The sequence below is a fragment of the Coregonus clupeaformis genome, chromosome 24, assembly GCF_020615455.1.
Source record: "Coregonus clupeaformis isolate EN_2021a chromosome 24, ASM2061545v1, whole genome shotgun sequence".
NCBI lineage: Eukaryota > Metazoa > Chordata > Actinopteri > Salmoniformes > Salmonidae > Coregonus > Coregonus clupeaformis.
The window spans coordinates 723,376-738,610 of record NC_059215.1 but is presented as its reverse complement, the minus strand read 5'-3'; the positions used below and the strand labels follow the sequence as shown (position 1 = coordinate 738,610).

The following is a 15,235-nucleotide window of genomic DNA, read 5'->3' as shown; positions in this document are numbered from 1 at the left end:
CTGTGGTCAGAGGCGATAGGACGGCCAACCGCTTTTAACCGTTCGTCAACACGGCCTGTTTTGGCCTTTAAAATCTGTCTCTCAGGTCCATGTGTGGCTGGTGTGGTGGGACTGAAGATGCCCCGGTTCTGTTTGTTCGGAGACACAGTTAACACTGCCTCACGGATGGAGTCACATGGCTCACGTAAGCTCACATCACTACTTTCTATACTCTCAAAATGTCTCCCTTCATTCGAAATGTCTTCAATGGAAATATGCAAATCACATACAAATGAAGGCTTTTAGCCATTAAAGCTGGAGTGCCTTCACTGCCTCGAATGAAATATATATATTTTATTTTATTGCCAAAAGGAATTGTATTTTTTTTATTGCCTTTCATCCAAAGTGCACCCTTCCTAATACTCTGATAATAAACAATGTAAGCTACAGTAAGTAGCACTCCCACTAGCACCAACCATTCTCTTCAGTATTCATTATGTCTCTACTGTTCTCAAAGGTTCTTGAAACCACTGCATTCAGAATTGGTGCGTTAACCAAAATCAAAACATACGATTCCGTGTAGAGGGTCGGCACTCCAAAAAGAGAGTGGTTATTTGATGCTATTTATTCATTTCAGAGGCAACAAGAGTAAAACAAACATGTTGGCTGTTAGGCCATCGTCAGTGTTTGTGATAGTGTTTACTGTCCTCTTCAGCATTGAAGATCCATGTGAGCAGCTCCACCAAAGCTCTCCTGGACACATTTAGGACGTTCCGCTGTGATCTGAGAGGAGACATCCACATGAAGGTACAGGAGCTCTTTACACACATAAATATCATAGAGGACCACTCTTCACTTACACACCCACAACATCCTGCACTTAGGCCTACCTCTAAACTACCATCTCTGACATCAGCAAAATGAAATTATGGTTTCAAAAACACTTTAATGGGTTGTCTTTTTAGGTTGTGACTTGTGAGCATAAAGACACATTTCCTGTGAGTTAATGGACAGAAAAGTACATCTTATCATACCTTATCTTATATCATTAGTGATATAACCTGGGGATGTGTCCAAGTGAATGGTCATTTTATCCAAAATGGCTTACAGATGTCGCAATGTCCTATCACAGCTGAGGGGAGACAATTCTAAAAACTCTGATGTAATAACCTGATACTAATATGTTTCCCATATAGCTTGGTGAGATGGCTTTAGGTATATGCACTGGTTCAGGTTAACAAAGCATATACAAGTAGACCAATTCCGCTAGGACTTGGCAGATCGTTCTGTAGATAGAGAAGAAGAGAAATCCAAATTAAACAAATGGGTTAAAGCTTTTTGAATGAACCCTATCATCTCTCATTTGTATCTATTAAGGAGGATACACGAAAGCATACCAAGTCTACAACATTCTTGTAAAGTAGCGGCCAGTTTAGTTGACTGGCCACAGCTGGGGCATGGGATAAAAATACGTTTGGCTGCTTTTGACAGCTTTTATATTGAAGGCAATTTCTATGTTTGTCCACTCTAGACATTTTCCCTCTCTTTGTTTTATTGCAGGGGAAGGGGCTTGTGAGGACATTCTGGCTTTTGGGAGAAGACCAGTGAAAATGTTATGTTTTCTGTAATTTGATTTGGTCTGTGTCTCAGAAGTAAAGAGCAAATAAAAAATAAAAAAATCTAATATATTTGTATGTACTGTAACTTCTTTTCATAATTTTTTTGATGCAATTTGTAGTTTGAGTGCAATGTCAAGGATCACTGAGCAAATGCTTATTCTTTGGAAAACGGATGTAGTATCAAAATATCAAAGCTATCACCATTCCAATTCTTGGATGTTGTGTACTGTACAGTATTTTCTCTACCTTTATGTTTTTGTATGGCTTCTTATTTATTGGTTCACCTTTAAAGAGCCAACTCTATTCACTAGAGGTTTTATATATTTCTACATTATTTTATATATACAGTATTATGTTTTTAAAATCTTATATCTCATTGCATGATCATTTATTTAAAAAAAATATTAAATAATTATTTCACAAATGATTGATGTGTGAGTGTCACGGATTCTGCCGAGGCTGCTCCTCCTCCTTGCTCGGGCAGGCTTCGGCGTTCGTCGTCCCCGGAGTACTAGCTACTGCCGTTCGATGTTATCGGTGTTTGTTTAGTTTTGTCTGTATTGTTTACACCTGTTCGTCATTATGTTTAATTGTTTCCCTTATATTACCCCTGTCTCTCATCAGGACATTGTGTGTGATTGTTTTTCCCTTCACGGTTGTCATTTTAGTGAGCGGGTTATTTCCTCCCTGCGTGGAGTTATTTTCTGTGTTCTTTTGGATCCTTATCGGATTAAAGTACATGTCCGAGAGTTCTGTATCCTGCGCCTGACTTATTTTACCGCATCTCACCGACAGTCGTGACAGTGAGACTCTAGTAGAGTGTAAAATTTCTGGTATGTTATGTGATCCACTACATTTATCCTGAGTGGTGCAGTGGTCTAAGGCACTGCATCGCAGTGCTAACTGTGCCACTAGAGATCCTGGTTCGAATCCAGGCTCTGTCGCCGCCGGCCACGACCGGGAGACTCATGGGCGGCGCACAATTGGCCCAGTGTCGTCCAGGGTAGGGGAGGGAATGGCCGGCAGGGATGTAGCTCAGTTGATAGAGCATGGTGTTTGCAACGCCAGGGTTGTGGGTTCGATTCCCACGGGGGGCCAGTATAACAAAAATATTTATTCACTAACTGTAAGTCGCTCTGGATAAGAGCGTCTGCTAAATGACTAAAATGTAAATGTAAATGTAATTTCTCACAACATTTCTTTCTTTGTTTATAACCAATTTGGATAGATTACGCAACTAATGGAACACTTTTATTGAGCAGTGATAATGGTAATTTCACTCTGTACCAGAGAGATAAGCTAGTTCAGCTTAGTTCACTTCCTAAAGGGGTGCAGCCTATGTCAGCACATTTTAATGGCAAACATTGTTTATCATTGTTTTGACTCAGTGGCAGATCGTTTAGGAGAGATCAGTCATTAGAAGGACTAAATTAGACTTGACAATAGCAGGCCATTCAGGCCATTGACCAAAAGCACACACACACACACACACACATACACACTCGTCTCAAGTACCCACCTAGGACCAGCTTGGCCATTAGGGCCATTACTAAAAGCTCTGGAGAGTGCAGTCTTTTAATTATCGCCGTGAAATGGCTTTGAAGATTGGATCTTAATGTTGTTTCAAATTACAGTTGTTGAAATTAACTTCTTTTTATGCAACATTCTTCTCTCTTGGCCTTCGCTGCTGGTTTCAATGCGGCAAAACAAAATGAAGTACTTTGTTCCTGTCCCATGTTATTTTGGTTTCTGTCAACGTGGTTTCATCCGACCTTGCATCACCTTTCAAGACTCATGATTTCCCAGGATACGAGTGACTGACAATAAAATGAGTCAATTTAAAGAAGATCTAGGGGAAATTTAAACAGATCAGCCAGGAGGTTTTGAGCTTGCCAATAGTTAGGGCATGCATACTGGGAAAACAACAATTAGAATTGGCATGCACTGTGAAACGTTCAGTTTTACACTAGATTTGGCTTGGATTTTGGAGAGCAGCCGTTTGCTACATTAATTACTATGGCAAGTTAAGATGATGCCAGCTGCTACGTGACGTCCATAGACCATTTCTAAAGGGGAAATTACTCGTAAACCTTTACTTCCTGGTCCTCCTTCCTGTGATTGCCTTCCCTATAATGGGCTGCTTTCCAAATGGCACCCTATTAACTCAGCCTGTAAATTGTAAGCACTGTATAAGGAATCAAAAGTAGTGCACTATATAGGGAATATAGTGCCATTTGGAACGCAGATATAGTCCTACTGATGCAACTAAACTCCTAAGTCAGTGTTTCCCAAACTCGATCCTGGGGACCCCAAGGTGTGCAACTTTTGGTTTTTGCTCTAGCTGATCATTAATTAATCAAGCTTTGATTATTTGAATCAGCTGTGTAGTGTTAGAGAAAAAACCAAAACGTGCACCCCTTGGGGTCTCGAGGACCAAGTTTGGGAAACGCTGTCCTAAGTACAGTGAGGGAGGAGGGACAAAAGAGAGACAGATAAAGGTTAAAACCCTTACAAAATTGACTCATAACGGATGGCTTTAAAGGTTGCTCTGCATGCTTGAAGATTGTCCATTGAAAAGGTGGTCCTAGTGTGTCATAGTCTAAGGTTCTTTTATTGATCTAAAATGCCAGGCTTTGTATTTCTTAAAGCACTACGTTCACCCTCAGTGTGACCATTTAAAGGTGGCCTCACTTGGACAGTTTTCTTTCTCTGTTCGTCTAGTGTTGTGGTCTGGTCTGGTCAGGTCTCAAACCTTTATGAAACATTTATATACAATATTTTTGATAAATGTTTTAATAAACATTACCCTTTATTAAACATTTACCCCCCCTCCACTATGTGTTCTTTGATGTGTGTTCTACAAAATATATACAGTATGTTGTATTATAATAGGGAACATTATTGCACCGACTATTGTTGTTTAGCTATCCTTGAACCAAAACAGGTTTTTAGTCTGTGGAGTTGACATTTCAAACGCATTAGGTGTCAGGTAGTACAGTACATCTAGTGTCCTTCCGAAATGGCACATTATTCCCTACATACCCATAGGGTTCTGGTCAAAAGTAGTGCACTATGTAGGGAATAGGGTGCCATTCGGGACACAACCCTAATAGAACTATTAATAATAAGTACATGGAAGACTTTTAGCGGTTTGGAAATATGTCATGTTTTATATGATTGGACATTATGGAAGTGTATCAGAGGAACGACTGCGGCTTAGTCTGCATGCAGCACTTCCTTTTAATTCAGTATCATTAAATTATTGATTTAGATACTTTAAAGTACAACAGTGCGTTTTAATACACACAAATGCCTATTTAAAAGCATCCCGACTTCATTAAAGGAACGCAGATGAGGATGAATTAATCCCTAATATAAAAACTCATGAATATTAAATTGGTCTCCATAGCAATAGCAGTGAAATAGGCTATTGAAGTATAATTATGCACTGGGCTGAGATGGGTTTAGTGCTCCACTTTAGAAAAGCAATGACTTTTTCTTTGCAATTTTATTGTTGTTGTATTATACCTATATTTTGTCAGTTTCTTATTCTACACTGCTCAAAAAAATAAAGGGAACACTAAAATAACACATCCTAGATCTGAATGAATGAAATAATCTTATTAAATACTTTTGTCTTTACATAGTTGAATGTGCTGACCACAAAATCACTCAAACATTATCTATGGAAATCAAATGTATCATGGAGGTCTGGATTTGGAGTCACCCTCAAAATTAAAGTGGAAAACCACACTACAGGCTGATCCAACTTTGATGTAATGTCATTAAAACAAGTCAAAATAAGGTTCAGTAGTATGTGTGGCCTCCACGTGCCTGTATGACCTCCCTACAACGCCTGGGCATGCTCCTGATGAGGTGGCGGATGGTCTCCTGAGGGATCTCCTCCCAGACCTGGACTAAAGCATCCGCCAACTCCTGGACAGTCTGTGGTGCAACGTGGCGTTGGTGGATGGAGCGAGACATGATGTCCCAGATGTGCTCAATTGGATTCAGATCTGGGGAACGGGCAGGCCAGTCCATAGCATCAATGCCTTCCTCTTGCAGGAACTGCTGACACACTCCAGCCACATGAGGTCTAGCATTGTCTTGCATTAGGAGGAACCCAGGGCCAACCGCAACAGCATATGGTCTCACAAGGGGTCTGAGGATCTCATCTCGGTACCTAATGGCAGTCAGGCTAACTCTGGCGAGCACATGGAGGGCTGTGCGGCCCCCCAAAGAAATGCCACCCCACACCATGACTGACCCACCGCCAAACCGGTCATGCTGGAGGATGTTGCAGGCAGCAGAACGTTCTCCACGGCGTCTCCAGACTCTGTCACGTCTGTCACATGGGCTCAGTGTGAACCTGCTTTCATCTGTGAAGAGCACAGGGCGCCAGTGGCGAATTTGCCAATCTTGGTGTTCTCTGGCAAATGCCAAACGTCCTGCACGGTGTTTGGCTGTAAGCACAACCCCCACCTGTGGACGTCGGGCCCTCATACCACCCTCATGGAGTCTGTTTCTGACCGTTTGAGCAGACACATGCACATTTGTGGCCAGCTGGAGGTCATTTTGCAGGGCTCTGGCAGTGCTCCTCCTGCACAAAGGCGGAGGTAGCAGTCCTGCTGCTGGGTTGTTGCCCTCCTACGGCCTCCTCTACGTCTCCTGATGTACTGGCCTGTCTCCTGGTAGCGCCTCCATGCTCTGGACACTACGCTGACAGACACAGGAAACCTTCTTGCCACAGCTCGCATTGATGTGCCATCCTGGATGAGCTGCACTACCTGAGCCATTTGTGTGGGTTGTAGACTCCGTCTCATGCTACCACTAGAGTGAAAGCACCGCCAGCATTCAAAAGTGACCAAAACATCAGCCAGGAAGCATAGGAACTGAGAAGTGGTCTGTGGTCACCACCTGCAAAACCAGTCCTTTATTGGGGGTGTCTTGCTAATTGCCTATAATTTCCACCTGTTGTCTTTTCCATTTACACAACAGCATGTGAAATGTATTGTCAATCAGTGTTGCTTCCTAAGTGGACAGTTTGATTTCACAGAAGTGTGATTGACTTGGAGTTACATTGTGTTTGTGACGATCCCGGCTGTCTGAGTCGGGTCCTGTCTGGTGACTAGTGTTCCTGCTCGTATTCTCCAGTTTCCCGAGGGTTCGGGAACGCTCCGGGGAGCGCTCTGGTTTTCCGCACCTGCATCCCATCAGCAATCTGCACACCTGGTCCTGATCATCACCCTTCTTAGGCTCTGGCCCAACATCCAGTTCCTGCCGGATCGTTAGCCATGAACAGTATGTTTGTCAGCGTATCAGCCCTTGAGTTCTAGCGTTAGTTTTGTTGTTTTGCACCTGTTGATTTGCTGTGTACTCACCTCCGTTTTGTTCTGTCTGCAGTCTCTCACCCGGAACCTTCACCCAACCTCTGCCTGATGGTCGGCGGCTGCCGAGCCAGTACCGGACCAACCACTGCACCCTCAACAACCCATCCACGCCACCCGCTCTGTTCCCTGGATTATTCAGCTTCACTCGGACTCTATAAATAAACACTCACCTTTGTCTCACGTACCGTGTCCTGGTCTGCTTCTGGGTTCTGGCTTAGTTAACCGTGACAGAACGATCCGGCCAGTAATGAACCCAGCGGACCTGGACTCTGTTCGCCATGCTATTACCCAGCAGGAGAAGATGTTGGGCCATCATAGCACGGTACTACAGGAGATCGCGTTGTCAGTTCGGAACCTTTCTACCGGTCTGACGGAGGTCCAGAACCAACGCAAGTGTCCGGTGGAGGATCCACTACCGGTTTCACCCATCTCGCCTGCCGCTTCTGAAGCTGTGTCCATCCGTGAGCCCAAGGTTCCGACGCCGGATAAGTATGAGGGAGAGCTGGGAAGATGCCGTTCCTTCCTTATGCAGTGTGGACTAGTGTTCGATCTACAGCCCTACTCTTATGCCACAGACAAGGCTAGGATAGCCTTTGTGATTGAGTTGCTGCGTGGTCGAGCGCTGGAGTGGGCTTCAGCCGTTTGGGAACGACAGGATCCCTGCATGGCTTCATACCAGGGGTTCACGGCCGAGATGAGGAAGCTCTTCGACCATTCCGTCCGAGGGAGGGACGCAGCTAGGCGCCTGTTTTCGCTTCGCCAAGGAACTCGCAGCGTGGCCGACTTCGTGATCGAGTTCAAGACGTTGGCTGTGGAGAGTGGGTGGAACGAGGATTCTCTGCAAGCGGCCTTTTACCAGGGTCTGTCGGAGCAGCTCAAGGATGAGTTGATCTCCTATCCGGAGCCTAGTGACCTGGACAGCTTGGTAGCTTTGTCTATTCGGGTGGATAATCGAGTCCGAGAGCGAAGGAGGGAGAAGCAATGGGTCCCGTCCAACCGATCAGCTTCTCAGGATCCAGTCGGGTCGTCAAACTGCGCGGCTCGCTAAAGTTGGGAGGACTTTTAGCGAGCCAGTTTCGACCTCTCAATACCTCTGTCAGACCCCGTTTCCCGGCTACCCTTATGAACAGGAATCAGAGCTTAGCGATTAACGCTTTTATCGATTCAGGTGCCGATGGAAGCTTTCTAGATGCCGAGTTGGTGGAACAGCTGGGGCTTTCCAAGGAGCAATTGCCGGAAGCCATTGAAGCTACCACTCTGAACGGCAGTAGTCTGGCACGTATCACGATGAGGACTGAACCGGTTAAGATGCGGTTGTCGGGGAATCATTCTGAGATGATTTCATTCTTCATTCTGCCGTCTTCCCATGTTCCTCTGGTCCTTGGATACCCCTGGCTGAAGGAACACAATCCCACGTTCGATTGGGTGACGGGCAAGGTAACGAGTTGGAGCCTTGATTGTCATGCTAACTGTCTCAAGACTGCCTGCCCCCATTCGGTTCCCAGTCAGGTGATTGAGGCTAAACCCCCCAGATTTGTCCCTGGTTCCCGAGACATATCACGATTTGGGGAAGTTTTCAGTAAGCAGAAGGCTCTGTCACTCCCTCCCCACCGACCATATGATTGTGCCATCAACCTGGTCCCTGGAGCTGTCTACCCCAAGGGAAGGTTATACAGTATCTCCCGACCTGAACGTGAGGCGTTGGAGACCTACATCAAGGAGTCCCTAGCTGCTGGTCTCGTTCGTCCCTCGTCATCACCCCTGGGGGCAGGATTCTTCTTTGTGGGTAAGAAGGATGGCTCTCTTCGACCGTGTATTGATTATCGGGGGTTGAATGACATCACGGTCAAGAACAAGTATCCCCTGCCCTTGATGAGTTCTGCCTTCGACTCCTTACAGGGTGCTACGGTGTTCACCAAGCTAGACCTACGCAATGTGTATCACCTGGTCCGGATCAGAGAGGGGGACGAGTGGTTGACGGGTTTCAATACACCGATGGGTCACTTCGAGTATCAGGTGATGCCGTTTGGACTGACCAATGCTCCAGCGGTATTCCAGAGTATGGTGAACGGCGTCCTGAGAGATATGATCGGTCTCTTTGTGTTTGTTTACCTGGATGACATTCTGATCTTCTCGAAGGAACCTTCCGACCACGTCCAGCATGTCCGGCAGGTTCTGCAGCGATTGTTGGAGAATCGCCTGTTTGTGAAGGCCGAGAAGTGCGAGTTTCACGCCCACACGACATCCTTTCTCGGGTACATCATCTCCAGGGGAGAGATTAGGATGGACCAGGAGAAGGTTAGAGCGGTTCTGGAATGGGCCCAGCCCGGTACGAGATTGCAGCTCCAGAGATTTTTGGGGTTTGCGAATTTCTACCGCAGATTCATCCGGGATTACAGCCGTGTGGCCGCTCCGTTAACTGCCTTGACTTCCAGCATCAGGACCTTCAAGTGGAATCCGGAGGCGGATCGAGCGTTTCTGGATTTGAAGAGGCGATTCACCAACGCACCGATTCTCTCTCAACCGGACACGGCCCGTCAGTTCGTCGTTGAAGTGGACGCGTCTGATGTGGGAGTTGGCGCCATCCTGTCGCAGCGATGCTCCACGGACAGTAAACTCCATCCCTGCGCCTACTACTCTCGTCGCCTTTCGCCTGCGGAGAGGAATTACGATGTGGGTAACCGGGAGCTTCTCGCGGTGAAACTTGCCTTGGAGGAGTGGCGCCACTGGTTGGAGGGGGCGGAGCAACCGTTTATGGTCTGGACGGACCACAAGAATCTTGCTTACGTGCAATCGGCTAAACGTCTCAACTCCCGTCCAGGCCAGGTGGGCGTTGTTTTTCGGACGATTCAAGTTTGCCCTGACGTTCCGACCTGGATCTAAGAACGGCAAGGCGGACGCCTTGTCCCGGATGTTCTCCAAGACGGAGGAGAGTGGGTCCAAGACCGAGACAATCCTCCCCCGGAACTGCGTCGTGGGAGCAGTTATGTGGAAGATTGAGGAGGAGGTGCTGGCGGCCCTTCGGACTCAGCCCGGTCCCGGTAACGGTCCACCCGGTCGGTTGTTTGTGCCTGAGTCGGTTCGTCCTGCTGTCCTCAAATGGTCCCACGCCAGCAAGATGGCTTGTCACCCTGGCGTGGCTCGGACTATGGCGTTTCTTCGCAGACGCTTTTTGGTGGCCTGCCATGGCCGAGGATACTCGGGGTTTTGTTGCTGCCTGTCCAGTGTGTGCGCAGAATAAGAGTACCAATCGGCCCAGCTCTGGACTACTTCACCCCCTTCCTATTCCCCGGCGACCATGGTCGCATCTGGCCCTGGACTTCGTCACGGGGTTGCCCGCTTCTGAGGGGAACACGGTCGTTCTGACTATCGTGGACAGATTCAGCAAGTTCGCCCACTTTGTGCCTATTGCCAAGCTTCCCTCTGCCTCGGAGACGTCCGAGATCCTGGTTAGGGAGGTTTTCAGGGTCCACGGTTTGCCCAGTGATATCGTTTCCGACCGTGGCCCTCAGTTTACCTCTGCTGTCTGGAAGTCCTTCTGTTTGGCCATTGGAGCTACGGTCAGTCTCACATCTGGTTTTCACCCCCAATCCAATGGTCAGGCGGAGAGAGCCAACCAGAAGATGGAATCAACGCTACGCTGTCTGGTCTCTTCCAACCCCACCTCCTGGGCCTCTCAGTTGCCTTGGGTTGAGTATGCCCACAATACTCTTCCTACATCTGCCACTGGGATGTCTCCCTTCCAGTGCCTGTATGGCTATCAACCTCCCCTGTTTCCTTCTCAGGAGAAGGAGCTCTCAGTGCCTTCTGTGCAGGCCCATATTCGGCGTTGCCACCGGACCTGGCATCGGGCCAGAAAGGCACTCCTTAGAGTTTCGGACCGGTATCAGCTCCAGGCGAATCGTCGCCGGATTCCCGCTCCCACCTATACCATCGGAGATAGGGTTTGGTTGGCCACACGGGATCTTCCGTTACGGACTGAGTCTAGGAAGTTGTTGCCGAAGTTCATTGGTCCGTTTGTGGTGGAGAAGGTGATCAATCCAGTGGCAGTTCGACTCAAACTACCGAGGACGCTCAGAGTCCATCCCACCTTTCATGTCTCCTGCCTCAAGCCTGTCTTCCTCAGTCCTCTGTTGCCTCCTCCGCCTCCTCCTCCTCCTCCTCGGATGATCGGAGGTGGTCCTGCCTACACGGTGCGTCGCATCATGGATTCCAGACGGCGGGGCCGGGGTTTCCAGTATCTCGTGGACTGGGAGGGGTATGGCCCTGAAGAGAGGAGTTGGATTCCGCGGCGACAGGTCCTAGACGCAGACCTCATCAGTGACTTCTACCGCCTCCATCCTGGCGCTCCGGGAAGTCCGCCCGGTGGCGTTCGTCGGAGGGGGGTACTGTGACGATCCCGGCTGTCTGAGTCGGGTCCTGTCTGGTGACTAGTGTTCCTGCTCGTATTCTCCAGTTTCCCGAGGGTTCGGGAACGCTCCGGGGAGCGCTCTGGTTTTCCGCACCTGCATCCCATCAGCAATCTGCACACCTGGTCCTGATCATCACCCTTCTTAGGCTCTGGCCCAACATCCAGTTCCTGCCGGATCGTTAGCCATGAACAGTATGTTTGTCAGCGTATCAGCCCTTGAGTTCTAGCGTTAGTTTTGTTGTTTTGCACCTGTTGATTTGCTGTGTACTCACCTCCGTTTTGTTCTGTCTGCAGTCTCTCACCCGGAACCTTCACCCAACCTCTGCCTGATGGTCGGCGGCTGCCGAGCCAGTACCGGACCAACCACTGCACCCTCAACAACCCATCCACGCCACCCGCTCTGTTCCCTGGATTATTCAGCTTCACTCGGACTCTATAAATAAACACTCACCTTTGTCTCACGTACCGTGTCCTGGTCTGCTTCTGGGTTCTGGCTTAGTTAACCGTGACAGTGTTGTTTAAGTGTTCCCTTTATTTTTTTGAGCAGTGTATAATACTGTACTGAAAAAGCTTTTTCATGGGGTTTTCCTAGGACCATTAAGACAACAGATAGGCCACAGTTTAGCCTGTTAACTTAGCCTACAATTTCCAAGCCCCCGCGGAAATCTAATTAACATAATAAAACAATCCCTATCAAAATCTCTCTGTTTAAGATATCAGTTTTTGCATGGGCTGTGTCTCAATTCTCCACATCCGCCGATATCGCCCTTCCACATCTGTGGTGAAAGGTGGCAGAGCTAGAGCGTGTTTGTCAGACCATGAGACATCCTGAAAATCGGTCTTCTCACAAAAACGTCTGTAGCGTCTGAACGGTTTGGCCTACAAAGTACTGACCACAATACTCTCATGAACAGGATGGCATTCTCCGTTTTGCTTTAGGATGCCCACAAGCTTCACAAGACTCGTCTGAAGTCGGTACAACCTCTTCTGCCAACTTCTGTCTGTAGCGTCCAAATGGCTACACACTAACATGACGCCTCTGTGGACAGCTGAGATTCTAATGAACACGATGGTGTTCTCCGTTTAGCTCTAGGACGCCCACAACCCTCACAAGACTCGTCTGAATGTCCTGATACCAGTTTAAAAAATGAATGGAAGTATGCATGGAGATAGTTTAGTGCCTAAAATAAGGGGATAAATACATGTAAAAATATATATATATAAATATACACTGCTCAAAAAAATAAAGGGAACACTTAAACAACACAATGTAACTCCAAGTCAATCACACTTCTGTGAAATCAAACTGTCCACTTAGGAAGCAACACTGATTGACAATAAATTGCACATGCTGTTGTGCAAATGGAATAGACAACAGGTGGAAATTATAGGCAATTAGCAAGACACCCCAAATAAAGAAGTCGTTCTGCAGGTTGTGAACACAGACCACTTCTCAGTTCCTATGCTTCCTGGCTGATGTTTTGGTCACTTTTGAATGCTGGCTGTGCTTTCACTCTAGTGGTAGCATGAGACGGAGTCTACAACCCACACAAGTGGCTCAGGTAGTGCAGCTCATCCAGGATGGCACTTCAATGCGAGCTGTGGCAAGAAGGTTTTCTTTGGGGGCCCGCACAGCCCTCCATGTGCTCGCCAGAGGTAGCCTGACTGCCATTAGGTACCGAGATGAGATCCTCAGACCCCTTGTGAGACCATATGCTGGTGCGGTTGGCCCTGGGTTCCTCCTAATGCAAGACAATGCTAGACCTCATGTGGCTGGAGTGTGTCAGCAGTTCCTGCAAGAGGAAGGCATTGATGCTATGGACTGGCCCGCCCGTTCCCCAGATCTGAATCCAATTGAGCACATCTGGGACATCTTGTCTCGCTCCATCCACCAACGCCACGTTGCACCACAGACTGTCCAGGAGTTGGCGGCTGCTTTAGTCCAGGTCTGGGAGGAGATCCCTCAGGAGACCATCCGCCACCTCATCAGGAGCATGCCCAGGCGTTGTAGGGAGGTCATACAGGCACGTGGAGGCCACACACACTACTGAGCCTCATTTTGACTTGTTATAAGGACATTACATCAAAGTTGGATCAGCCTGTAGTGTGGTTTTCCACTTTAATTTTGAGGGTGACTCCAAATCCAGACCTCCATTGGTTGATAAATTAGATTTCCATTGATAATTTTTGTGTGATTTTGTTCTCAGCACATTCAACTATGTAAAGAAAAAAGTATTTAATAAGATTATTTCATTCATTCAGATCTAGGATGTGTTGTTTAAGTGTTCCCTTTATTTTTTTGAGCAGTGTAGTTTCCTGATCTTTCTTATATCTCTCAGATATAGGACAAACTTCTGAATAAAATTCCTTTAGATTTTTGGGGGGGATTATCTGTTGTTCCATGTAGTGAATCTATTATTCAATGCGTTTCCATTGGCTAGAGGGTTTTTAATCCCCTAAATGGAAGCTTGGTTTCAATGAAAGACGTTGATGATGATGAGGATGTTTAAACGGTGACTTCACTCTTTTCATCGGTGCTGTTTCATTACATTACACCCTGTCTCTTACTGCCAGTTCTTAATAAAAAAGAATTTAAAAAAACATCTAAATGAGTTACGAAAAAAGAGGAAAGGGGGGGAGGGAAGTCTGAGGCAGACATGGGTGTGCCAGATTGGCGGGGGTTTTCACTTTTGTGACTATTCTATTGCACCAGGCAAGCTACATCAAGCCCAGCTAAACCATTTGAAATGGTTTAAAGTAGTATTTGAACCCAGCTCTGGTCTGGGTCTCTAACTGTTTGGCTTGGCTTGCTGCCAGGCAACCAGGAGGAGTTTTGAAGTGGTCATTAGGGGGCTGGGTTGTGAGAGTGGTGCCTTCTGGGTCACGGTGCCCTGGCCCTTCCCCGAGTAACAGTCAAAGCCAATTAGACCTGGGTTTAAGTCGTAATTGTTTTCTTTCAAACAGCTCTATGAGAGTTTGATTGAGCACTTTTGGAATAGTTCCAAAAGTGCAAAGTCCTTTCCCATCCTGCACTCTAGGCAGTTTCAATCAAATGCTCAAAGTGTTTGGAAGAAAACAGATACTATTTGATCCCAGGTCTGGAGCGAGCCATCCGGCTCCACTGTAATCCATCAATCTCTTGTGGCAGACAACTGATGGCCCTTTAACAATTGGAGGTCATTTTGTGGCAGTTTTTTGGGGATGAGAGGGTTGAGAGGTTTTTGTGATTGGCCTTAATTGGTTTTTCTGGGACAATTTGATGCTATTGTTGTGAGAAAGGCCCTATCTTGAGGGACAAAAATAATCAGCTTTATAGCATGATTTCATGCAGTTACATCATTACAAGTGACCAAGATTTGAACCCAGGTCTCCTGCGCACCAGTAGAGCATATAAGCCTTTTAACCAAAGCAAGGTAAGGTAAGGTTACTTGAGCATGGTTCACTCCACCGACTCGCCTCTGTTACATCAGTTGCACATTGACAACATCAAAACATATTCTGCCCCACCATAACCCTCATGCTGCCTCTTCCTATAATAATATGCGTGATCATATTCTCAATTAAACAGCCAGGCCAATTAAACCCCCTTGAGTGAACATAACAAATCGCCTATCGCCCAAGAATCCAACCACGTCCTCCCTTTTCAAAAGCAACAGATGTGCCCGCCGACTGTCGCTCCTCTCTTCCTCACCTTTCCTCTCCTCTCCGCTGCAGAGGGAAACACTCACATTACACATATGAATGACTGGTTTGAAAGAACACTAGTCGGGCAAGCCAAAGAGGCCTTTTATCCCTGCTTAATTAAAAACTCCCAGCATGGTTAATTAATTAAAATA

The 15,235-nt window shown here is 47.0% G+C and overlaps 1 protein-coding gene across 3 annotated transcripts in view; it reads left to right on the top strand.

The window, feature by feature from the left end:
* The window catches only part of si:dkey-37g12.1 (atrial natriuretic peptide receptor 1), a 29,591-nt gene extending 27,499 nt beyond the window's left edge, over nucleotides 1–2,092 (top strand). For all 3 annotated transcript variants that reach the window (XM_041843220.2, XM_041843219.2, XM_045206949.1), the window contains 3 exons: nucleotides 86–184; nucleotides 695–786; nucleotides 1,540–2,092. In XM_041843220.2, coding sequence (XP_041699154.2) covers nucleotides 86–184; nucleotides 695–786; nucleotides 1,540–1,587 — 239 coding nt within the window. In that variant the 3' untranslated portion in view covers nucleotides 1,588–2,092. The remainder of the gene's footprint in view (nucleotides 1–85; nucleotides 185–694; nucleotides 787–1,539) is intronic.
* Nucleotides 2,093–15,235: the final 13,143 nt, after the last annotated feature.